General features: G+C 39.7%; 1 protein-coding gene and 1 long non-coding RNA gene across 5 annotated transcripts in view; one reads left to right on the top strand and one right to left on the bottom strand.

Moving 5' to 3' along the window:
• The first annotated feature begins 3,814 nt into the window (after positions 1–3,814).
• LOC150019821 (uncharacterized) overlaps positions 3,815–25,867 on the top strand; it is a 121,173-nt gene continuing 99,120 nt past the window's right edge. Inside the window, exon 1 of the long non-coding RNA XR_016509087.1 lies at positions 3,815–3,960. This is a non-coding gene — a long non-coding RNA (uncharacterized LOC150019821). The remainder of the gene's footprint in view (positions 3,961–25,867) is intronic.
• Positions 16,521–25,867, bottom strand: part of LOC150019823 (protein MFI-like) — a 50,385-nt gene continuing 41,038 nt past the window's right edge. For all 4 annotated transcript variants that reach the window (XM_090266698.1, XM_090266697.1, XM_090266699.1 and 1 more), the window contains 3 exons: positions 24,969–25,139; positions 19,459–19,514; positions 16,521–16,886 (listed from right to left, as the gene is read on the bottom strand). In XM_090266698.1, the coding sequence (XP_090122824.1) occupies positions 16,732–16,886; positions 19,459–19,514; positions 24,969–25,139 (382 nt within the window). In that variant the 3' untranslated portion in view covers positions 16,521–16,731. The remainder of the gene's footprint in view (positions 16,887–19,458; positions 19,515–24,968; positions 25,140–25,867) is intronic.

Here is a 25,867-nt window from a genome sequence, read left to right as displayed (position 1 = left end):
AGTTCAGAGGCTATTTGGGGTCATTTTTGGTTCCACATATGTTTTTGAAACATTTCTTCTAGATCTGTGAAATATGTTTATTGGTATTTTAATAGGGATTGTGTTGAATCTATAAATTGCTTTGGGTAGTATGGACATTTTAATTATTTTAATAATTCCAATCCACGAACATAGTATATGCTTCCATTTATTTGTATCTTCCTTAATTTCTTTCTTCAGTGTTCTGTAGTTTTCTGAGGGCAAGTATTTTACCTCCTTGGTTAAGTTTATTCATAACTACTTTATTTTTCTTGTTGATATAGTAAGTGGGATTTTTTTCTAGTTTTACTGTCTGATATTTCATTGTTAGTGTACAAAAATCCCTTTGATTTCTGAGTATTGCCTTTATATCCCGCTATTTTGCCAAGTTCACTTATTAGGTCAAGTAGTTTTTTGGTGGAGCCTATAGAGTTTTCTATATACATTATTATGTCATCTACAAATATGACAGTTTCGCTTCCTCCTTTCCAATTTGTATGCCTTTTATTTATTTTTCCTGTCTGATTGCTGTGGGTAGAACTTCCAAAACTGTGTTGAATAGAAAAGGAGAAAATGGACACTGTTGTCTTGTTCCTTGTTTTGTGTCTTACCGTGTGGTTTATCTTTGAAAATGTTCCATGTGCATTTGAAAAAAAAATGTGTAATTTGCTTCTTTGGGCTGAAAGGCTCTGTATATATCAATTAAGTCTATTTGATCTAGAGTGTTGTTCAATGCCACACTATCCTTGTTGTTTCTTTGCTTCCAACATCAATCATTGTTGACAATGGTGTGTTAATCCTCTACTGTAAGTGTTTTGCTGTCAATATCTTTCTTGAAGTCCTGCAAGATCTCCCTTATATATTTGGGTGCTCCTAAGTTCAGTGCATATATGTTTACAAGGGTTAGATCTACTTGATGGATTGACTCCTTAAATATTAATGAAATGTCCTTCTTTGTCTCTTTTTATGGCCTTTATTTTGAAACCTATTTTTTCTGATGTAAGTATTGCTACCCAACTTTTTTTTTTTTCATGTCTGTTTGCTTGAAATATTTTTTTTCCATCCCTTCACTTGCAGAGTAGATCGTCTGTTCTGAGGTGGGTCTTGTAAACAGCATATATGTGGGTCGTGTTTGCTTATCCATTCAGCTACCCTATGTCTTTTGATTGGAGCATTTAATCCATTTACATTTACAGTTATTATTGATAGGTACTTTTTCATTGTCTTTTTTTCCCTTTGTACCTGTGTTTATCTCCTTTTTTCTCTTCATCTTCTTAAAGCAGTCCCTTTAGCAGCTCTTGCAGTGCTGGTTTGCTGGAGGTGTATTGTTTTAGCCTTCTTTTGTCTGGGAAACCTATTTCACCTTCCATTTTGAAAGAGAGCCTTGCTGGGTAGAGTAGTCTTGGTTGTAGGTTTTTGATTTTCATTGCTTAAAATATATTTTGCAGTTCCCTTCTGGCTTGTAATGTTTCTGTTGAGAAATCAGCTGATAGCCTTACCAAAGCTCCCTTGTATGTTATTAGCTGTTTCTCTCTTGCTGCCTTTAAAATTCTCTTTGTCTTTGAATATTGTCATTTTAATTATGATGTATCTTGGAGTGGCCTCTTTGGTTTCATCTTCATTGGGACTCTCTGTGCTTCCTGGACTTGCATTACTTTTTCTCTCATCAAGTTAAGGAAGTTTTCTGTCTTTACTTTTTCCAACAGGTTTTCTATCCCTTGCCCCTCTTCTCCTGGTATCCCTCTGATATGGATTTTATTACATTTCATGTTGTCCTGAAGCTCTCTTAAAACCTCTTCATTCTTTTTCAGTCTTTTTGTTTTGTTTTGTTGATCTGTCTGGGAATTTATTTTTTATGTTGTCCTCCAGCTTGCTGATCTTGATCCTTGCTTCATCTAGCCTGCTTTTGATTCCTTCTACGGTGTTCTTCAACTCAGAAATTGTATTCTTTATTTCCTCCTGGCTCTTATTGATAGTCTCTATGTTCATTTTAATGCTGGTGTAGTTATCAGTAAGTTTCTTGTAGGTTCCCTGGAGTTCTTTGTAGTTCTGGCTGAGCTCACTGAGCTTATGGAGCTTCCTTATAGCCATTATTTTGAATTCCATGTCTGATAGTTTGTTTGCCTCTATTTTATTTAATCTTTTTCTGGGGATTCCTTTCCTTTAGATTGGGGGTTGTTTCTTTGTCTCTCATTTTAGATGACTTCTTGTTTTTTTCTGCTTCTTAGATTGATCTGCTTTGACTCCCTGTCTTCATGGTGTGACCCTCTGTGGCAGGAGACCTGTGGTATTCAGTTGTGCAGTCGAGTCTCCTTGATCTCCTGAAATTGATGGTCTTGGGATGCCCTTTATGCCATTTATTTTGGCTGTCTGGTTGCAGTTGGGTTTTTGTGGTTGTTGAGTTGCTCTTTGGTGGGTCTTTCCCTCTGGTTAGCTGACTGAGAGTCATTCTGCCCACCACATCCTGTATACTGTTGTACCGGTGCTGCCAAAACAAAACCAAATAACACAAGAAAGAAACTCACATCCAGTAAAATAACCCCTACCCACAATCACACTATTAACAGCAAATAAGCCAGTACTAATGAAGATATAAAGAGACTAAGACTCTTATAAAAAAGGAAAAACAGATAAGAGATTACTAACTAAAAAAATAAAGATTTTTGAGAGGGGATAGGGAGGAGCAATAAGAATAGCAAGTAGGGACAAAGCAATGAGAGAAAGTATAATTTACATCATAAATTAAAAAGGGAGGGAAGATGGTGGAATGCAGTAGGAGAAGGAAAGTGTGTAGTATTAGGTTTAAACAGAAATTATAAAATATCTATATAGTGAGAGAGAACAAAAAAAGTTAGGAACCAAATTAGAGAAAAAGTTTTACTGCAGCACTGTCAGCAACCACTGAGCAAAGATTAATATAGGTGGGATGGGAATGAGAGGAGGGAAAAAAGAAGAAAATCTTAAGAGATATCCAGAGGAAAGGGAAGTGAGTTTGAGAAGCAGAAAGAATACTGAAAGTGAGGAATGAAAACCAGGCTAAGAAAGGGAAAAATTCAAATTTAAAATGAAAAAATGATGGCTGCATGAAGGTAATATGGAATAGGAGAGGGGAACGATAAGATTTGAGATTTGAAATACCAAAATAGTGAAGATCCATGAATAACACTTAAGAAAAACCACCACCCCCGTATCCACAACCAATGAGCAAAGATTGATCAAGATGGAGAGAGAATAAATATATTTTAAGAATGGGAAAAAGAATGTGATATGACTAATAATGAGAAAAATGGTTTTGAGAGGCTGGAGAGATGAGAAACAGAGTGCGGAATAGAAACAAGTCATAGCAAGAGAGAAAATAGAATTAAAGCAAAAATTAGGAGAGAAAATAAGTTGGTAAAATGTTGTAAAAGAAGGGAGGAGCAAAATAGGAGATTTGAAATAAACTATAACATAAAAACTAGTGACTTAAAATGCACAAACTGTTAAAAAGCTATGCAGGAGAGAAAATAAATCATGGAGAAGACTGTGGTGAAATTCATCTCAGTAGTATCTTATTTTTACCACTTTTTTCCCTTTCTGGATTCACCCCTGGTGACATCAGATCATGTCCCAGTCTGGACCTCGGCAGACTGTTCGAGACTACCAGAGATCCAGTCTGTGGCTGTCTCTTCAGTTGTTAATATAGTCAATCTAATCAGCACTCAGGCTTAAGCACTGCACTGTAGGGCAGAATAATTTCTGTAGGTGGGGCTATTACTGCCCCTCAGGCTGATGCCACTTGAGGAGGAGTGGTCTGTCTGAGCAAGATGGATCCTGCAGTATGGGAGATGAGTCAGCATGGGAAATCTATTGACTGCTCCCTCAGTTCTCTGCAAGGCTGCTGCCCCAGACTCTCCTCAAGCACCTGTAGTCCACTCTGCCCTCCCACTGCTGGAGCCCAGGGTAAGTGGATGGCAATGAAATTTTGTGTGTTGGCAACTTTAAGAAGCTCTCTGTGACTCTAGCCATCTCAGGCTGGAAAAATCCTGCTACTTTTTGCTTTTCCTGTCTAGATGCTATCTGGTTTACTCTTGGCTCTGATCCTGGGGAGACCACCTTGGGGTTTAGACCCCACACTTATAAGGGGGAATCCTCTGGCTGCTGAAATATTTCTCCATACATTCAGCTGCTGCCCATGGGAGCCCAGCCAGCCCTCTTGTGTCTCCTCCACACTCTGTACCAGTCACGATGTAATGAGGCAGTTTCTTCTGTCTGTCCATGGTAATAAGGCTTCTCTCCAGCTAGTGTTTAGTTGGTTATTCAGAATGCTTTTTTCACAATTAAGTTGTAATTCCAGATTGGTCCTGAGAGGAGGTTAGTGTAGCTTCCACTTACTCCTCCACCATCTTCAATCTTTCCTGTTTTTGTTTATGGTAGCCCTCCTAATTGGCATAAGTGAGTCATTCTTGCAAGAAAAAGGATTATATACTTTATACAGATCTTATCAGTGGTATTGCAAGAAATGAGTTTTAGAAGCAAAATATGTGTAAGAATGGAGTCACTCAGAAGGCCATCAAAATGCAGTGAGCAGGAAAAAAGAAGTTTATTGAGGGAATCAGCAAGCAGGGAGGGAGCTGTGCCACGAGTGGCTCCAACTCCAAATTCCTAGGGAAGGAGAGGGTTGCTTTATAGTGGGAAGAAAAAAGGAACTATTGAATTTAGTCGTCGCCTGGTTATCTTGCAGCTGCAAGTATGATGAGCCAATGAAGGCCAAATGTGGCTCGGCTTGACACACCCTGCTATGGCAGGGAACTCCTGGCCCAAAATATCATTATCTCCTAGGCAGCTGCAGTTGGGCAAGGGGAGAGCATGGGAACTGAGGCTGTTATTCCAGCCTTTTTTTTTTTAATAAAAGGAGGTGAGGGGTGGGGTGTGTTTCTGGGGTTGGCAGAGTGGTTTTATGTGGCAGAGATCAGTTGGGAGAGGGGTCATCGAATCTCTCTTCTATAACGACTTCCTGCTGAGTTAGGGCAATGGGAGTGGGTTGACTGCTGGCTTGGGGATCATCTCTTGCCACAGGTTGATATCTGAAAGATCTTAATAAGAGTATATTATGGATGGCAGAGGCTGTCATGGATTGAACCATTTTTTGAATAAAGTTAATCAGCAGTTTGAGGAATCAAGGGCCAAGGGCAAGGAATAATAGAAGGAGAAGCAGTGGGGTTATAAGAGGCACTAGGATCACTTTGAAGGGAGAGGAGAAGTATGAGAGGAAGGTTCTGAGACAGGATTCCCCATTTGCCCATTCCCTAGCTTGGGCAACAATGCCGATGTGTTTTTTAAGTACTTGTAAGTTTTTTTCTATTATGCCTATATTGTTAATGTAAAAACAGCAAGTTTAGTTTAGCATGGCACAGGTTTCCCTACTTCAGCTGCAAGGATGTCTAGAGCCCTCCTGTTTTGGAGAACTACATCTGCTAGGTTGTTTAGGGATTTTTTCTGTTTTTCTTGAGCTTGGAGGTTGCCATTCTAAGTTTTTTGAATAAAGAGAGATTTAGTACTGATACTTTTAAAAATTGGGGTATTTTTACGAACCAGAGGAACCTTTTATATATAAGTGCCCTATTTCCATTTGTTTAAGGACAGGGTTGCTGCACTCATGTCTGCCAAACTCAGACCACTGCCGGTCTCATTTCTGTTGGGGGCAAGACAAGAGGGAGATCTCTAGGAAGGAGCCTCGAAAGTGGCTATTTGCTAGGGGCTTAGAATATAGGCATCTAGTATTAGAACAACTATTATGCAGGTGCTAGTCTAGTAAGAGGGAATTATTAGGTATGCTTGCATGCCATATAGGAAGGGATATTCCATCCCTTGAAGGGAAATAGTAGTCCTATATTTTGCTTTGGTGATGTCAATGTAATTGGGGTGAGTTTTGTGTTTTATTGATTGGCATTAAATATTATGGAGGATTTTGTGAAGAAATGTTTGGCTGTATTGGTTAAATCAAAAATCTATGATTCATGTAGGAGTAGCAGGAAAATCTGAAGTGTTGGTAAGATTGTGAATTTGGGCTAATACATAAGGATAAGTAAGAGCTCTTGATTGGCCTTCATAGGGTATGAAGGCTAGGTCTAGGGTGTGGTTGCAGAGAAGGTAAGGGTTGAATATGCCTAAGGAGCGAGGCTGAGTGCGGGTGCCGTTGACATGTCTGAAATGGATTCAGAGAGTGGCAGGACCCATAATATGAGTGATGGTGGCTACTAGCTGGGCCACTCTAGGGAGATCTGCTGAACTCATGTAGCAGGGGGATGGAGAAAGTGGGCAATAAGTTTATATAAGGTGGTGAGATTGGGTGGGAAGGTGGTTACCTCAATGTCTGGGTGGTGCGAGGAGTGGGGCAGATCTAGCAGTTGGTTTTGCTGGTTAAGCGCGCTATTCACTGTATTGTGGGGGCTAGAGGATGTTGATATGAGGTGGCAAAGGTTAGAAGGGCAACAACCATAATTGTGAGGGGAGTCAGCATGGTTACAGTGATTCGAGTAAGTCAACGAGGGATAGAACTAGGATGAAAGTGTAAAAGTAAATTTCGTCAGGGGTGTAGTCACTGAGAGTGCCCTGTAGCCAGGCATCCGAGATATATTTTAAAAATTGAGAGATAGTCTGGGGGGCTCTTTGTATAATAAGTTTTTGGGAGATGAGATGAGTAAAGAGTCGGGCCTGTGGAAGGCTTATTTAGAGGAGGGTTGGGCTTGGGTGATTTTTTTACCGTCAGGTTTTCAGTAGGGGTGCAGGAATACTTGGACAGTGTTGCTTGTGTCCCTTCCCAGATGGGGATGAGCTGGGTTATGGTGGGTTCAAGATCTGAGGTTGGAGGAGATTTAGGTACCTGAGGAGCAGTTTGATACGGGAGAAATGTACCCAATATGGGATATATTTTTTAGCTGGGTTAACATGTCAGTGTGATGTATTGTTTGAGATAATACAGCATGTAGCAGTTTTGCACTTATGTGAAATTGGTTATGGAGTTTGGCGAGGATATGTTGAGCGTAATTATTGGGGAGAATTATTTTGTCATGTAGATAAAACTTTATTTTGTTGGGTTGCTTCAAGTTTAACTAGGGTGCGTTTTTCTTCCTCTGCATAAGGGGGTGCCTCGGTAGGCATTGTAAGGAGGATGAGAGGCAGGGCTTGTTTTTTTGCCTCAATGTCTGCTTTGTGATTTTTTTGAGCTGTGAGATCTGTCCTAACGTCATGTCCCTTGCAGTGGATAATCACTGCTTTTGTTGGGAGCTGAGCTGCTTGAAAAAATTTGAGAATGAGATGTTTGTTGATGATAGGAGAGTGTTTAGAGGTGAGATATTCCCCCCCCTTTTTTTTTGAGATGTGTGAATGTATGATGTGATAGATATATTTGGAATTAGTGTATATATTGACCTGACGATTTTTGTAAGGGCAAAGGTTCATGTTAGGGCAATAAGTTTTGTCTGTTGGGAAGAGGTACCGGAGGACAAGTGTCCCGACTTAATGATGGAGGCAAGGGTAGTGATGGCATATTCTGTTCCCTTTGGGCTGGCCTTGTAAGAGCTTCCATCTATAAACCAGGATTGCACCTGGGGTAGTGGGGTGTATGGTGTTGGGGAAAGGGTATAAAAAAGGAGAGATGTTGAAGTGCAGTTATGAGTATGGGTGTGGGAGTGGGGGAGGAAAGTAATGAGGCAGGGTTGAAGTGGAGAGCTGATTTATGTAGGGAGATTTGAGGATTTTGAAGTAGTTGAGCATGTAAGAACTGAATTCAGGATGGGGAGGTTGTAGTAATGGCCTGGTGGGTTAGTAGGCTGGAAATAGTATTAGAGGAGTGGACTGTTACCTGGGCAAAGGGAACTAACATAAGGGTTTCTTGACTGAGAATTGTTGCCGCTGCTAAGGCACAGAGGCAGGCTGGCTGCCCTAGGAAGGGGAAATCGAGTGGTTTGGAAAAATAGGCTATAACCCGTTGGTCTGGTTTATATTGCTGTACAAACAGCCTGAGAGCAAAGCTATCTTTTGTGTCAGTGTATAGGAGGAAAGGTTTATTTGGGTTTGGAAGGGATTTAAAATTAGATATTTAAGTTTTGAAAAAATTGACGAGGCCTAAAAATGATAGGAGTGTTTGTTTAGTATGGGGTAGGGGGATGGTAGTTATTACATCGTGTTTTTTGGATTTAGGTGTTTATGAGTGGGGTGATGGAGAGTTCGAGATATGTGACCTCAGTTCAAGAGAACTGGCCTTTGTTTCGCGACATGCGGTATCCCCAACTGTCAAGAAAGTTTGGGAGTTGGGTAATATGGAGATGAGAAAGGTTTTCAGATGGACTACAGAGAAGGAGATCATCTACATACTATAGGAGGATGCTTGGGGAAAGGTTAAGCTTCTGTAAGTTGGCTGCTAGGGCTTGACTGAAGAGGTGGGGACTATCTCAAAACCCCTGAGGCAGGTCCGTCCATGTCAGTTGCTGGGTTATTTTTGTGGTTGGGTCAGTCCAGGTAAAGGCAAAGAGGTCTTGGGATGTCGGGGAGAGTGGGATAGTGAAGAAGGTATCTCTGAGGTCCAGTACGGTAAAGTGGGAGGTATGATGTGGTATGCATGACAAGAGGGAATAGAGATGGTGGCGTTATTGATTGTATGTAGATTTTGGACAAGACGGTGAGACCCATTGGGTTTTTTTGACTGCTAGGATGGGGGAATTGGTGGGAGAGGCAGCAGATCGAAGCAGACCTGCTCTCAGCAGGTGGTCTATCATAGGCTTCAGACTGTTTAAGGCTGAGGGGGTTAATGGGTATTGAGGTTTGTTGGGGATACGGGAGGTATTTTTTAGTGTTATAGAGACTGAAGCATGGTGGGAAGTGACAGAAGGATTGTTTGTGTTTTAGATATTGGGATTGATCGCTGTTAGCCAGGATGGCAAGGGAGTGATTGGGATAGTGTGAAGGGACTGCTCTAAAATTAGAAGAAGAATGAGAGAGGTGGGATTATCTGGTGAGGGCATGGAGTCAAAATAACCAAGAGATATAGGTGCATGCAGTTTGGTTAGAATATCACGCCTGAGAAGTGGGGTTGGGCAATGGGGCAGTATTAGAAAGGAGTGGGTGACTGCTTGATGCCCAACGAGACAGGTTAGGGGAGGGGTCCTTTGGGGTTGGATCACCTTGCCATCTATTCCTACAACCTATATGGCAGAGGGAGTTAGTAGCCCTGAAAATTTGGGCAGGACAGAATACATAGCTCTTATATCAAGGATAAAGGAGACAAGCTTACCTGCCACCAATATGTTTATCCTGGATTCTGCAGTCATGATGGTGAGAAGCGGGGCTTCTGAACCTGGGCCCCATCAGGCGGTGGAAAGTCAGAGAAGGTCTGGGCCTGAGACACCTACATCCTGATCCACTGCCAGGTAGACAGTCCAGTCTTCTGGTTAGAGGCCATTGGACAGTCAACCTTCCAGTGACCTATCTTTTGACAGAGAGGGCAAACAAAGCCCCAGAAGAGGTAAGGGGGGTTTCGACAGAGCTTTGCCCAATGTCCCTCCTGACTGCTCCAGAAACAGGGTCCCAGAGGCTGCCTGATGGTGGAGGCTTTGACTTAGGCTTATTTTGTCCCTTGGAGGAGTTTTCCAAGGCATTAGGCAGTAAAAGTTAGTGCTTGTATTTCCGTTCTTCTTGCTCTTTTTTCCTCTCTCTCTTTTTTTTCCCTCCTATTTTTCTTGCTGGTTGTTGTATACTCGGAAGGCAACCTGAATAAGTTTGCTTTGGGGGTCTTGGGGCACGCCTCTAACTTTTGGAGCTTTTTTGAATGTCTGGGGCCAATTGGCTAATGAAGTGGGTGTGTAAAAGGAGGTGTCCCTCAGGCGAAGTGGGGTCTAGATTGGTGTATTTTTGGACAGATTCTTTGAACCTTGTTAAGAAGGCAGCTGGATTTTTACTAGGACTTTGGGTAATTTTGAGAGTTTTGTTATAGTTGATAGCTTTAAAGTCCAGTTTGCGCATCCCAGCAAGGAGACACATAAGAAAGTGGGACATGTATTTGCATGACATCATCTCTACCAGCAACCTCACGGAGGGGATAGAGACTAGAAGGGCAAGGCTGATTGGAGGGGGAGGAGGGGAGCCAGAGAAGAGGAGGTAGGGATGGGCCTGCAGGATGGGGTATGGGGAGGAGAAGGTCCAGAATCTTGGAGGGCTGGGAACTGTGAGGATTCAGGTGACTGAGGTTCTGAAGGAGGTGAGGGGGTGTCCAGCGCAGGGTCATAGGGAGGTGGGTGGTCAGAGGGATCAAAGGTGTCCTAGTGTAAAGGGCAAGGAGACTGGTGGCTCTCAAACCAGTAGAAAATAATTAACAGTAAAGGGCAAGTGTAATTAGAGTGTTTTTTGAGCCAGAGTTAACAATATTAGCATCAGAAAAGGGGCATTCCACAGCTCAGCACAAATGCTTCTGAGAACAAAGGATATCCAAAATCCAAGTAGGGGACGTTCATTACCAAACCCTGGTAAGTGGGTAAATGAAGCTAGACAGCCCAGCAAACAAGACAGGGAAACTCCAAAGTAGAGCTGGAGATAGACCTATAACCAGATTACCCTGAGTTAATTTAGTTAATTGCATTACATTATAATTCCGGAGTATTCAGCATGGAAAAACAGAGAAGGAGAAGGAGGGAGAGGGAGGAGGGAGGGGCCCGGTTTTTACTTGCATTATGATAAAAACAGCCAGCTTTATCTTTTCGGTGCATATCTTTGAATTGGTTTCAGCTGTGCCCAAAGCTGCAGGTCTGTGAATAAACAACTGCTTCGGTTACTGCTAAAATCCTGTGTCCCGGTGTTTTATTGTGAGTATTTTTCACACAAGGAAGAAAGAGAAGGGGTTAGATGGGGTGCAGAAGGTCGAGAGGAAGGTGGCTTTTTCTGGATAAGGAGAATTTGGTGGGTAGTCAGCTGTTTGCAGAGAGAGTGTTTGTTCTGAAGAGTCCAGAAAGGCTGAGCATAGGGAAGTTCTGACTGCTTGCCCAACTGCTGGAGAAAGTTTCAAGGTCTGTGAGAACTTTGAAGTCAAGTGTGCCATTTTCCGACTTCTGACTCTGGTTATTTAGAGGATATTGGGGCCACACAACAGTGGACTGAAAGACAAGTCGATGGGCCTTGACTTCTCCATTTAGTTGGAGAGATTTGAAATTATGGACAAATGTCCAAGAGGGGTATCTTTGGGTGGGAGGGACTGGCCAATTCCCATGGTGATGATTAGGGTTAATGTGAGTTTGAGAAGGAGGAGGAGGTCGAATCCAAGCCAACATTCCCAGCTCCGCAATCTGTCAAGACGGGAGTCCCATTTCAACCAGAGAGTGGAGGGCCAAAGGCCGAGAGGAGAGGTGCTGATTCATCCCAGGCATCCCTAGGAGTCATCAGGCCCTGGAGAGTGGGTCCGGATTGACCCAAGGAGTCAGGTGACTCCGAGAGTGGTTCCGACTGAGCGCTCAGATTTACGGCTGGACTGCCCAGAATGGTCTTGGATAGACCAGGAAACAGAACCACTGGAGGAGATGAAGGTGAGGATTCACCCATGAATCTGAGGGCTGGTGTTGACTGGGAGTAAATGGCAGTCGAAGGAAAAAGGAGGCGGAGAAGTTCAGCAAGCTAGAGGGGAAACTCGAGCCCCCAACTCACGGAGATCTGAGCGACTCTGGGTCCAAGGATTGGGGCCAGCTCTGGGCCCAAGTGTGAATCGGGAGTCCCAGTCAAGCTGGTGTCCCAATCCTGGGTTTTAGCGCCACAATGTAAAAACGGAATCGCTCAGAAGGCCATCAAGATGCAGTGAGCAGAAAGAAAGAAGTTTATTGAGGGAATCAGCAAGCAGGGAGGGACCCGTGCCGTGAGTAGAGTAGCTCCGACTCCGGACTCCTAGGGAAGGAGAGGTTGCTTTATAGTGGGAAGAAAAAAGGAACTATTGAATTTAGTCGTCGCCTGGTTATCTCACAGCTGCAAGCATGACAGGCCAATCAAGACCAAAAGCAGCTTGGCTTGATGCACCCTGCTATCAAGGGGAACTCCCGGCCCAAAATGTCATTATCTCCCAGGCAGCTGCAGTTGGGCAGGGGGAAAGCATGGGAACTGAGGCTAATGTCCTTCAATTAATACTTTTGAAACCTGATTCTGTGTAGTGTTGTTAACCTTGCTAGTAGATCTTAATTGAAAACTATCCACCAAATGTTCCCTATATTCACTATAGACTTATAATTCTTTATTATCATTGCTAAACTTAATGTTTTTTATTTCTTAATGATTTTTAAAGATATCCATGGTTGTAAGAGCTGGAAGTATTTTTAAGAAAGAAAAGGGTAATCGATTGGTTGCAGATTGGTTTTAAATTACTGCAGTATAAAACACATGGACAAGTGGATTTTAGAAGCCTCAAACAAATTCAAGGCATGAAAAGGACAAAAATATTTAAAATAATCCTAATGAGTCAATGCCTTCTATTTCTAAGGAAGATAAAATACCAATGTTGCACAAATTTCCTAATATTAGAAGGACCAGTTTTATGAGGTCCAGGATTATTCTCATATCAAAAATTACAAGAAAAGAAAACTGAAGACCAGTAGCCTTCATGAACATAGTTGCATAGTGAATAAATTCCATCAATATATAAAGACGAAATGGCATCATGACCAAGTGGTATTATTCCAAGAATACATGTTGGCTTCATATTCAAAAATACATTGCTGTGAATAAACTAAAGGCAAGGATTTAGTATTATCAGCTCTGGTCAACATTGTATTGGAGTTTATAGCCATGTAATAAAGCAAAGAGAAATAAAAAGGTAGTTTGTAAAGGAAGTAGAATTATCTTCATTTGCAGATGGCATCATCTAATCAGAAAATTCTAAAGATCCTACTTTTAAAAAAAGAAAAACTAAAAAGACTTCTGGCCAACATGGAGGCAGAAGTGGACACACTTTGCATCCTCACACAACTATTAAGGATTACAACTACCTAAAAACAAAACAACAAGAACTGCTAGAAAATTGAACTATGGAAGCCCAGTGACCAAAGATTTTAAGGGGAAGTGTTCATGCACAAGTAGGAGGTGTGGAGCTGGGGAGCCAAGGCAAAGAGAATGTGTGTGGCAGCGGCACATGGCAGTATCAAGGCAGAGGCTGTGACCACCTGGCTGAATGAGTGGCCCCACATTATAAAAGCCAGGAGGGATACCTGAGGAGTGATCCCAACCCCAGGCTAGACCACACAACTCGCAGGTCAGGCACCAGGAGCATAATGCCTCATTGCTTCTGGCTGTGAAAACCAACGGGGGTTAGGGTGGCAGAAGAAATGTCCTCATTCTCTGGAGAGTCTGTTTATAGAGGGCCCCCATGGTCCTAGAATGTACACAAACCCACCCACTCTGGGAACCATGACCATCACAATGGCTAGAGGGGCACTAATCACATACAGGAAGTGGGTGTAGTGACTAAAATGGGGTGAGTGCTGAGCAAGCGGTATTGTTCCCTCTCTGACCTGTCTCCCACATACAGTGCCACAAAGCAGTGAATTGGGCTGTCCAGCACTGATGAATACCTAAGGCTCTGCCTCTTATAACATAACAGGTATGACAAATCTACCTGAGACACAGAGGCAAACATAGGAAGGCTGTGAAGTTGAAACAGGGAAGTATGGCCCAAATGAAAGACAGGTAAAAACTCCAGAAAAAGAACTAAGTGAAAAGGGGATAGCCAACCTATCAGATGCAGAGTTCAAAAACACTGGTAATAAGAATGCTCAGAGAAATGATTGAGTATAGCCACAAAATAAAGGAAGAAGAGAAGGTTATACAAAGTGAAATAAAGAAAAATATACAAGGGACCAACAGTGATGAGAAGGAAGCCAGAACTGAATTCAATGATTTGGAACATAAAGAAGGAATAAATATTCAACCAGAACAAAATGAAGAAATAAGAATTCAAAAAAATGAGGATAGTTTAAGAAGACCCTGGGACATCTCCAAAAGTGCCAACATCAGAATCATAGGCTTGTCAGAAGTAGAAGAGGAAGAGCAAGAAATTGAAACTTACTTGAAAAAATAATGAAGAAAAACTTCCCTAATTTGGTGAAGAAAATAGACATTCAAGTCCCACAAGCAAAGAGAGTCCCAAACAAGTTGGACCCAAAGGGGACCACAACAAGATACACCATAATTAGAATGCCAAAGGCTAAAGGTAAAGAGAGAATCTTAGGAGCAGCAAGAGAAAAACAAAGAGTTACCTACAAAGGAGTTCCCATAAGCTTATCAGCTGATTTCTCAAAAGAAATTTTGTAGGCAAGAAGGGACTGGCAAGAAATATTCAAAGTAATGAAAAACAAGGGCCTGCAACCAAGATTACTCTGTTCAGCAAAGCTATCATTTAGAATAGAAGGGCAGATAAAGTGCTTCCCAGAGAAGGTAAAGGTAAAGGAATTCACCATCACCAAGCCCTTATTATACATAAGGTTAAAGGGACTTATTTAAGAAAAAGAAGATCAAAACTATGAATAGTAAAATGACAGCAAACACAATTACCAACAACTGAATCTAAAGAATAAAAGCAAACTAAAAAAAGGCCAGGACAGGAATAGAATCATATGTATGGGATCATTTGAAGCAGTATCAGCTGGAAGGGTTGAGGAGGAGAAAGTGAAAAACTGTGCAGGGATTAAGAAGCAAAATTAGTAGGAACAAAATATACAGGGGTTTTAAGAATAGTATAGGGAAGGGTGAAGCCGAAGAACTTATATGCACAACCCATAACCCATGGACATTAACTAAGGGGAGGGTATTGCTGGAGGGGATGAGGGTACTGGTGGAGGGGGCCAAAGGGGGAAAAGAAATTGGGACAACTGTAACAGCGTAATTAATAAAATATACCTAAAAAATAACAATAAAAAAAGTAGAACCAGTGAGTTTAACAAGGTCACATGATGAAGGTCAATATCCAAAATATCAATAATATTTCTATGTACTAGTGTTAAAGTGTCTTGACTAAGCCCAGGAAGTAGTTGCTTATGCTAAGTCTTATGTCAACAAACTGAGGCTTATCTAAGTTTCTATGCTCAGCTCTCCCAGAAAAGGTAGGCCTAGGCCAGCCACTTAGCACTTGCCTGCTTAGTACAAGTTACCTAACCCAACTCCAACACTTCCCTTTGTTCCATATAGGGGAAGTAACCCTGTTTTAACTAATTAACAGTGCCCAATATACCTTTCTTGTTCCTGCTCACTTTTATCTATGAAACCCTCTCACTTTGTACAACTCTTGGAAGTTCCTTTCTATTTTCTAGACTGGATCCTTTTCAATTCATGAATTGCTAAATAAAAGTCATTTGGGACAGGAAATTAAGGTCTGAAATTTTTTTGAATGGTTTGAAATTGAAATTTAAAAACAATAGCATCAGAAAACAAAATAATTTGGCATTTTTAAAAAAAGATTGTATTTATTTTTAGAGAGAGGAGAAGGGAGGGAGAAAGAGAGGGAGAGAAACATCAGTGTGTGAAACATCAATCAGCTTCCTCTTGTGGCCCCCATCTGGGAACCTGGCCTGCAACCCAGTCATGTACCCTGACCGGGACTGAAACTGGTGACCTCTCAGTCCATAGGTCAGTGCTCAACTCACTGAACCACACCAGTCAGGACTAGTTGGGCATAATTTTAAGAAAATATATGAAATACTTGTTCACTAAAATTTACAAACATTACTAAGAAGCCAGAGGCCTAAATATACAGGAAGATGTACCATGTTCATGGATTGAGATAGTAAATTAAGATGGTACTTATCACCTAAATCGATATATAGAATCAAAGCAATCCAATCAAATCCCAGCAGGGGATTGTAAAGTTTGATGGAAATGCAAAGGAACTAGAATAAGCCAAAACAATTTTTAAATAAAAAAAAGTTTGGACGATTTGGAGTAAATCAACACTAACAAATAAAAGATGGTATTGCCATTAAGACACAAACATCAATGGAACAGGATAAGGAATACAGAAAATATTCTAGTCTGTCAGGATTATAGACAGATTTTTAAAGATACAGTGTAATAAGTGTGATGATGGGTAGTCATAGAGGGTGCTTAGGCTTGAAGGCTGTGATGGACTCTGTTCTTGACCCGACAGTCATCTCCAGTCCCTTATTTCTCCCACTGTGGAAGTTGAAACACAGATTTCAAGTTTTCTAGCTGCTTTAGCTAAGGGTGCCCCAGTAACCCAGTTTTGTTCAAGGATGGTGAAGTGACTCGGGCTGGAGCTTCTAGTAAGCCTATTACTTCCTAATAAAAAGAGAACTTGCTATACTGCCCGTTTTTCTTTTCTTTTCTTTTTCTTTTTCTTTTTGCCCCTTTTCCTTTTTTAATGGAAAAGGAGTTCTGCCTGACATGAATACCCAAATAAAAGATGTTTCAAAAAAGAAAAACAAGCTTAAGAGTTTTTTGACACCTAAGTATAATATCTTTATTTAAGTGTAATCATCAGAATATTATAATTTCTCAATACCAGGAATAATTTCTACATTTTCTATGACCACCATATTCAGCCCAATGTTGTATTTATGTTTAATTTTTTTTACTTAATTGAGTAGATTCTGTGCCAAGAATGCATGTCATTCCAGTCAGAATACACTATCTCTTGATTATAACTGATGGAATCAGGGTTTGAAGGGCTGTAGCTCAAAAAAATAAAAGAGTACTTTACTTTACATTTATTGTTCCATAAGTGGAATCAGGTGACAGTCTAGTAACATTTGGTTCTTCGTAAATATTTCCACATGAAGTATATTCTGGTATTTCCATGTCCTCTGATATAGCTGCACAGTCATATATTTTTCCTGTTCTTGACCTGAAACCTAAATAAGAAAGACAAATGTTTACAAAGATGCCAGATGCGATAAGACATAGACTCGTTCAGTATGCCAGGCTCAGGTCTATTCCACATTCCTTTTTGGCACTCTCAGAAGAGCTATCTTTATATCCTGTTGAACTGAAGCTATAAATGTCCAAAAATTTCTGAGTGTATCCTGCTTCTCACTAACATATTTGTTGTCCAACTCTACAAAAGACTCTTCAGAACTTGGATTTTGAGATTTGATCCACTACTGATTAGCTGTGCAATTTGGGGTAAGTTATTACTCCCTAGGCCTCAATGTCCTTAGTGAGAAGTAAGTGTAATGATGCATGTAAAGGACTTAGCATTTACTTTGGCATTTAGTTAGTGCTTCATAATTAACTGTTATCTAACAACTTTTTATCCACAAATGAATTAGAAGCTGCTTCTCTCATCTCTGGATTTGGTTTTGTTGTGCTTTTTGAAGAGGTGGCACACATTCCTCCTCTTCTCCAATCCCAACACCTTCAATGTATCACCTTCCACTGACTTCAGCTATAATGCAAACCTCCACTACTTACAGTAATTTTTCCTTGCAATTATCATGCTATACCTTTCCATCTTTTTGCAGGACAGGCAGATCTCATTTTATTGCACTTCACTTTACTGCGCTTCACAGATGTTGCTTTTTTTTTTTTTTTTACAAATGGAAGTCAGAAATCCCCACCAGCCAAAAGAGTATGACTCACTTAATTGCAATAGTTTATTGAGGTGGTTGGGAATTAAAACCACTATATCTCTAAGGTATGCCTGTAATCTCTTTTAACTCAGTATTTTACATTCTATGTTTCCATCTTTGTACTTGCCATTCCTTTATATTTTACCTCTCATTGAAAACTTACTACGTGCTACACATTGAGGATTCAGTAGTGAATAGAACAGACAACTCCTTGCTCTTAAGTGGAGATAAGTTACCTAAAACTGTTCTATATAAGGCCTTCAACTCCATTGAACCTCCAAAGTTGAAAATGTGGAGAGTTTGAGGAAGAGGTAAGAGTCCAGTGATGGTGGGGTTGTGAGTTAGGGGAGAGTAAGACATGATAAAGGTGGAAAGCCATCCTGAAGTCAGGATTTTATTCCAGGTGCAGTGGAAAACTAGGAGAAGCAGGAGAAGCAGTCATCATTCAGCACATGGGTTCTGGAGCTAGTCTGCCTCAATGCAAAGCTTGACCCTCACAGGAACTTACTGTGAGACCTTGAACAAGTAACCTATCTCTTTGCTTGCTCGTCTGTAAATGCAGATAATAGAACCTGACTCATTGTGTTGGTCTGAAGATCGAATGAGTTACTATAATATTATAAAGCTCTTTAAGATAACACTTGTACATAGAAATTGCTAAAGAGGAGTTTAAGTGTTCTAATTGCATTTATTTAAATTCGTAGATCACTATCTGTTATATGGGGAATGGACTGGAGGAGCATCAGTGTAGAGGTTGTAGCAGAAGCCTGCAGAGGGATGGTGGCAGCCTGGATTGTGGTGGTGGACATAGTGGATAGGTTACGGCTAATGATAGCTAACATTTATAGAGTATGAATAATTATGGACCAGGCACTAGCCTAAGCTCTTTACATGTTTTATCTCTTAGTACTTTACACAACCATGAGCTTGGTACTGTTGTTATTCTCACTTTACAGGGGAGAAAACTGAACTAGTAACTTGCCCAAGATCACACAGCCAGTAAACAGTAGAACCAAAAATCAAAATCAGGCAGTCTGAATCAACACTCCACAGCTGTAACCTCTCTGCTTTACTGCCTCTCACGGATGACAGCAGGACAGAACTCATACACTCAGATTATACAATCACCATAATTAGATTCTGGCTAGGTTAGAATTATTGGTATTTCTAGGGTATGATGATATGCTTCTTCAATATGCCATCACTTCCAGCTTCTCAGTCTTGTGGACCACGTGAGGGACAACAGTGGCATAGAACCTAAAATATATTTTTAACATTTTGAGGCATTATTTAGCCAAGTGAAGTTTGCTTATTAAAAATTATTACTGAAACCATGAGATAATGCAACTTAAAAAAAAGATTTATTTAAAAGTTTTAAATTCAACCTGATATAAAATAAAATTTATTTTTCTATTTCCAAATAACAGTCTTACCTACAAGGCAGGGATTTTCAACCTTTTTCATCTTAGGGCACAATTAAACTAATTACTAAAATTCTATGGCACATTAAAGAATATAATTTTTGCTGATTTGATGAAAAATAGGTATAATTTTGATTCATCCATACTGGATGATTGTTCTGTTGGCTGTAGTCTTTTTTATTTTTTTTAATTATTTGACAATCTAAGGGAAAAGAGGTCAGTACCACTGAATGAATAGTCAGATATTGCATGGTTTAAAAATTCTTGTGGCCCACTGGTTGAAATCACTGCTATAAGGTAAGAATGACTTGGCAAATTTATCTATGTCTATATACTGTGCAGGGTACTGAAATGTTAGGTTCTAAGAAATGTGCACATGTGTAGAATGTATCATTTTTATTCGCAAGAATAAAGCATTGCTAAAAATCACCTACTTTTGAAGTTAGCTGAAGAGTTGCTTGTAGCAATTTCCTTCCAGTTGGCAACATACCTAAGCACATTATATAGATATTCATTAAATTAAATTAAACTGGTTTATTAGTAAGTAATGAATTGATTCATTAGTACATGATTAGGCTACTTCTACTTTCTCTATGAAATCTTACATTAATGGCAGCAAATTTGCTAGTTCAAATGTTTAATTTTCATGACTTTCCCACCTCTGAGTAGATCTCATGCTTCTAAGACAACCCTTAGGACAAGGAGTTGGAGGATGTATAAAAATTGTGCTTACATCTACCATGTTAGTGCCCTTTGGTCTTCCTCAGCACACCTCTCCTCATCTTATCCTGTTCCATTCTTTCAAGATCATGTCCTCAGTTGCATGCCTACTAAGATGTTAGTTGACTTCTGAATTAAAAGTATGGACAGAAAACTCAGAGGAAAAAAAGGGGGAAACAACATCAGCAAACCTTCTCCTTGGTTCTGGATTGCCAGACCTACATGTTAACAGGAGTTTAAAGCATGTGGTTTATGATGTTGGTAGAGCTATGATACTGTCTTTGTAGTGTGCAGTAAATGTGAGAGGTTGCATTCAAGTAGGGCACATGCAGCTGCCACCTCAGTTTCCTAAACAGAGACTGAAATAGGGAGATCAGGGTAGCCAGAGAAGAAGTAGAATGATAGGGAAGGACAAGGTGTGATGAGCTATGAAGATGAGGGGATGCTCCAAGAGGCAGGTTTCCTGTAACTTACTCCATTTCATTTTAGGCTCTGAGTTCCCCTTCTCAAGCCTCATTTCTTCCAACTGCACCCAAGAAATCAGGTACGAAATTGGTCAGAGCCAGGTGCTGAAAGGGAGCTGAGGAGGATTAGAACTGTCATATAAAAATGATTTTCAGAGTATTCATTTATTCCATTGAATTACTTCTAACAGTGTTCCTGAAGATTTGTTTGTTCGTTTGTTTGTTGTTCCTTTTAGGAAGGTATATATTGTTCAACAATATTTAGATGTTTAAAGTACTGGATCTAAATTTGGCTCCTTTTTGTTACTCCTACCTCTTATTTCTCCAAAAGCTTTATTCTATGACCTTAAATAAAATATTGCTGGGTCACTGTTAAAAGGTGCAGGGTAAGAGCAGGCAATCTAAACCTGTTCCCAGGATCTCTTAGTAGACAATGCAATCTGGATTGACCTTAAATGCAGACCGACTTTCAGTGGTTGTTCAGTACCACTATGAAGAGTTGGATGTCTATCACCCTGCTTCCTGTGATCTATATTCTCAAAGGTTTTCATTCTACTTTCAAGGACACCTGACAGTCTGGGGTATAAACATAGGTCATACTTAATTAAGGCTGATCACTGGCCCAGTTCTACCTGATACTAGGGCAATTCTTTTAAAAGAACTTCTCATAAAGGACATACCAACGGTAACTGATAAAAATATCTAAGTTTTACAAATAGAAGCAACATTCTGATGATAGCATTACTATACTGCTCATATCACAGAACTAATTTGTCTTATTAAGAAATTTTTGTAATTTTTAAGATAATAGCTGCAGAATAGTATTTATGTGAAATCTATAATAAATCCCTCAGGAGTACAAATTTAACATTTTAATCATCTGGGAAAGTGCCTAGCTTGAGAGGCCACATAACTATATGTCCTAGAAATCAAAGGAACAGCTTCAGATATAGAAACTATCCGTCATGCTCATAGGCAAAGATCTCTTGGCAACAGGAAATTATTTAAGATATCCCAGCTGATGATCAGTTAACAAGTTATTTCAAAATTCACTTGCAGTTTGAAAATTATGAAGACCCTAGAAGAGGAATATCTGATAGAGACTATGCCTCTAAAAACCCAACAAGATCAATGACAGTAGCAGTCACAGTAGCCATCATACGGCATTGTGGGGGACTCATTGATGGTGATATGGGGGTTACTTTATATTCTAAGTGCCTGCAGCAACATATCTCTATATGCTGAAGAATTTATGACAGTATTCATCAGTGTCCTTGGGTCCAAGAGTGAAGTTGGCTCTATCCATTCTTCAAAGTTATAATAATATTGTACTCAGTTGAAAGAGGAAGCACATGGCTTCTTCCCAGGAGAGCAGCCATCTGTCAAGACAGGAACTAACACAAAAGCCATTGGGAAAAAAGCTGATTTGTATCAGTGTTCAACACATTTATGTCATTCTTATTGTCTGATTATTGAAAACTGTCCACATATTATGAAGGATTCTCTACAAAGGATTAGTGGCTATCACTTCTTCTGAAGAAAAATGTCAGGCTCTGAAATTCTCATCAAATAAGGTGGCATCCAGCCAGTTACAAACATCTACAGGGAAGACAATGGAGACCACAAATGCTCTGGTTGCTTATACCTGACATCTGCAGTCAGCTGGGGAAGATCTTTGGGAAGTTTGGTCTTGCCTCAGATCATCAGTAGCTTGGGATTAGTAATGCTACTAAAATATTCCCAAATAATCCCACTGAATTCTATTTGTAATTTTTGTTACCAAGGGTCTAAGTGAGAGAATAAACTGATAGATAGTGTATATAACTTGGAAGCGTGAAGTATGTGCATTTTAAGACTGGAAATTGTCAGTTAATCTTACCTTGTCAAAGCTAGGTGTATTCATCCCACCTCACATAGAGTATATGATTTAAAAATAAAAATAAAAAAACATTTCAAGTCTTACTGGTTTATTGTTTTTATCCTTTCTTCCACGAAGATTCCACTAGAGATGTAATCCCCTAACAGAGAAGAATATGGTAGATGACAGTGGACTGAGATGTTCCCTTTGAACTTAACTGTGTTGTTCTTTTTGTATTTCAATAGTGATGAAATACAGAATATAAGGTGTCTGTTTTTGGTTAATCTTTCACTAAAGCACGCTGGTCCTTTGCTTTGAATTAGCCAACTGTATAAGGGAAAGGCAAATCAGGATTTCAAAAACTCACCTGAGAAAATTCTCTATCCTGCCCTCAGAAGCTCATTCAAAATGAACCTCACCTACTTCTCCCCCTTTCTTTCCTCCATTCTTTATCCAGCAATTTTTACTCTTAGGAAAAAAAAGTAGAAGTACTGCACTACATTATATATATATATATATGTATATAATTTTCTAATGACTAAGCTGTATACCTGTAACTAATGTAAAATGTTGAATGTAAAAAAATAAACATAATTTGTTAAAAAGTACTTCATTACAGTGTCTTTCTTTGGACATCATTTCTTGCATTATTACCATCTGTATTTACTGTGTCCCAGAATTCAAACATTTTGTCTATAGGAAACCCAAATACTATGGTCAGGACAAGATATCAGATTAATGAGTCACAACAATCTCTTTTTACTATCTACTTATTACAAAGTATTTTAGAGCATCTATCTATGATGCATTACTAGTTATTTCTTATCTTTCCCTTTTTATTTGCTAATACATCCTTCCCCCCCACTGGCTGGTTTGGCTCAGTGGATTGAGCGTCGGCCTGCGAGCTAAGTGTCGCTGGTTCGATCTTCCAGTCAGGGCACATCAGAGAAGGAAAACTCTGATTCCAAAAAACCTCCGCTGCCTTGCGGCATACCTCTTCAGAGGAAAGGCTAAGGGAGTAAACCCCGACAGAAAATCCGGAGCCGGAGTCCCTAAGGCGGTTTGACGTTGTAGTCAACACCGGCAACTCCTGCGGCGCACCTGAAGCCAAGCTGTATTGACTCCGTCTTTCCCTTGGACCCTTCAGCTGCGAAGAGAGGGGGGGTCTGCTGCATGGGCAACAGCAGACCCTCCATATCACCCTGCCCAGGCTCTGTAGCTTCAGCTTCACTGGAGATGACACTCCAGCATCATCGCAAGATGTCGATTCAACACAGGAGGAGACAGATACCGTGTCACTCCCGAGTCGGACTGCACAGCCATTCTCGGCGGTGCAGATAGACTCTTAAGAAGCTACACCATCGTCTCTCGAGACGGACGGCTGCCGATGACGATGACATCCTTCCCACTAAAACCTTGTTTTTTCTTTCCTTTTTGTTTTCTTTCCTTTTTTTAATTACTCCTTTTTTCTTTTTCTTTTCTCATCTTTCCTTTTCTCATTATTCTCTTCTCTGATTCCTCTTGGATGCTCTTCTTCCTATTCTACTGTTCAATGACATGTTGATTTTTCCTATTCCAGATTCTTATCTAATTTCTTCCTTTTTCTTATGTTTCTTTACTTACACCATCTTTACTTTAATTTTTCTGCCTTTTCATCCACACAATAGTCACACTCATTATTGTAGTTGAGTAAATATTCAATATACTTAAAAGCTCTTTGAGATATAATTCACATACCATACCATCCTCCCATTTAAAGTGTATAATTCAGTGGCATTTAGTATACTCACAGAGTTGTGCATCCATCATTATGATTAATTTTAGAACATTTTTATTTCTCCAAAAAAGAAACTGTACCTCTTAGCCTCACCTCCCAACCCTCATAAATCTCACAGCCCTAGGCAACCACTAATCTACTCTCTGTCTCTATAGATTTGCCTGTTCTGGACATTTCACATAAATGGAACCGTACAGTATGTGGTCTTTTTTGATTGGCTTCTTTCATGTAGCAGAATCAATATTTTAGCATGCATCAGCATTTCTTTTTATTGCAGAATAATATTCCATTGTACAAATATACCACATTTTTATTTATTTATTCATCAGTTGATGAATATTTGGGCTGTTTCTACTTTTTGGTTGTATTATGAATAATGCTACTATGAACGTTTATGTACAAGTTTTTGCATGGATGTGTGTTTTCATTTCTCTTGTACATGCATACTGAGGAATGGAATTGTTTGATCATATGGCAACTTCATCTTTAACCATTTGAGAAACTGCTGGATTATTTTCCAAAATGGCTGTACCACTGTACATTTCCACTAACAGTATATATAATGGTTCCAAGTCCTCCACTTCTTTGTCTTCTTAATTATAGCCACCCTAGTTTGTCTGAAGTCAGATTTTATTGTGGTTTTAACTTGAATTTCCCTGATGGTTATATTAAATATTTTAAAATTTCCATCACACACAAAAAATCCTAAAAATGTTTTCCAAGGGCCATGCTATGTCACTAAAAATTATAACTTTTTAATGTCTCATATGGCTTCCCAGGATAAGTAAGTTAAGAAAATTATTTGTATTACTGATTTCATGTTCTTAGCCTTGTTTCTAAATCTCAAAGTAAGAAATAAAGCAGATTTAGACTAAGGCATAATAAGTATGAAGTCTGACAATAAAGAACACCTGTCTAATTTAATTTCTGCTACTTTTAGATCATCCCTCATATCTTTCTCTCTCATTTCTTCTTTCTTTCTAGACAAGTATAAATATTTGTGTTGTGTGTGGGGGGGGTGGAAGTTATGTCTGTGACTCCTACATTCAACATGGGAGTGAGAAATATTAGAAATAAAAATATGATGCCTGCCTTTGTTCCCCAAGAACAGCAAAATGTATTTACTCATCAAAGTTTAGTGTATTTGTCCAGTTCAGCACTTCATCCACTTCCCATTCCATCACAGAATCTATTCCACCATCTTCAACAGATTTTATTAGCCCTTTTGTTGCTGTGTGGATTAAACCTAGAGTTTCAGGATTTGTTGACTTAGCCTCCAGGTTTCCTGCATAGTACCTAAACAGAGGAAAGGAAGAGATATAAATCATTTGGAACAGGTGATTACCAGTAGATGAAGTTAATATATATTGTTGTAATACTATTTAAATATGAAGCAAGTTTTTATCCTATTTAATACAAATACCTCTAAACCAAATTCAATATGATGAGATCTTTTGGAAAAAACAAAGCAACTTAATCAAGCACATTAACCAGAGAAGCCTCACTTCAAGATTACCACTAAGTTGGATTTTTATAATACAAAGGAAAACTAAATTATTACATCACTGAATCATAGAATTATAGAATCAAAGGGCCTTAGGGACTAAATAACTAGCCCATTTGTCTTTAAAAACATTTTTTAAAAGATTTTATTTGTTTACTTTTAGAGAGAGGGGAAAGGAGGGAGAAAGATGGAGAGAAACATGATGTGTGAGAGAGAAATAGCAATTGGTTGCCTCATACCACCAACTGGGGACCTGAATCACAACCCAGACATGTGCCCTGACTGGGAATTGAACCGGCAACCTTTTGGTTCACAGGCCAACACTCAATTCACTGAGACACACAAGCCAGGGCACCCACTTGTTCTATAGATAAGGAAATCCTGGAAGAGTTGAGTAAGTTTCAGAAGGCCATGTGGCTGATGACTAATATGAAGAGAGAAGGAAAGAGAAATAGAGGAAAAGGTAAATGGAAGAGATTGACATCTTTTTGTGTCAGGCACTTTTCATACATCATCTTGT

The sequence above is a fragment of the Furipterus horrens genome, unplaced genomic scaffold (assembly GCF_987537825.1).
Source record: "Furipterus horrens unplaced genomic scaffold, mFurHor1.1.pri manual_scaffold_2, whole genome shotgun sequence".
NCBI lineage: Eukaryota > Metazoa > Chordata > Mammalia > Chiroptera > Furipteridae > Furipterus > Furipterus horrens.
Note: the sequence above shows the minus strand (reverse complement) of the source record. Positions and strands in the feature narration are given on the sequence as shown.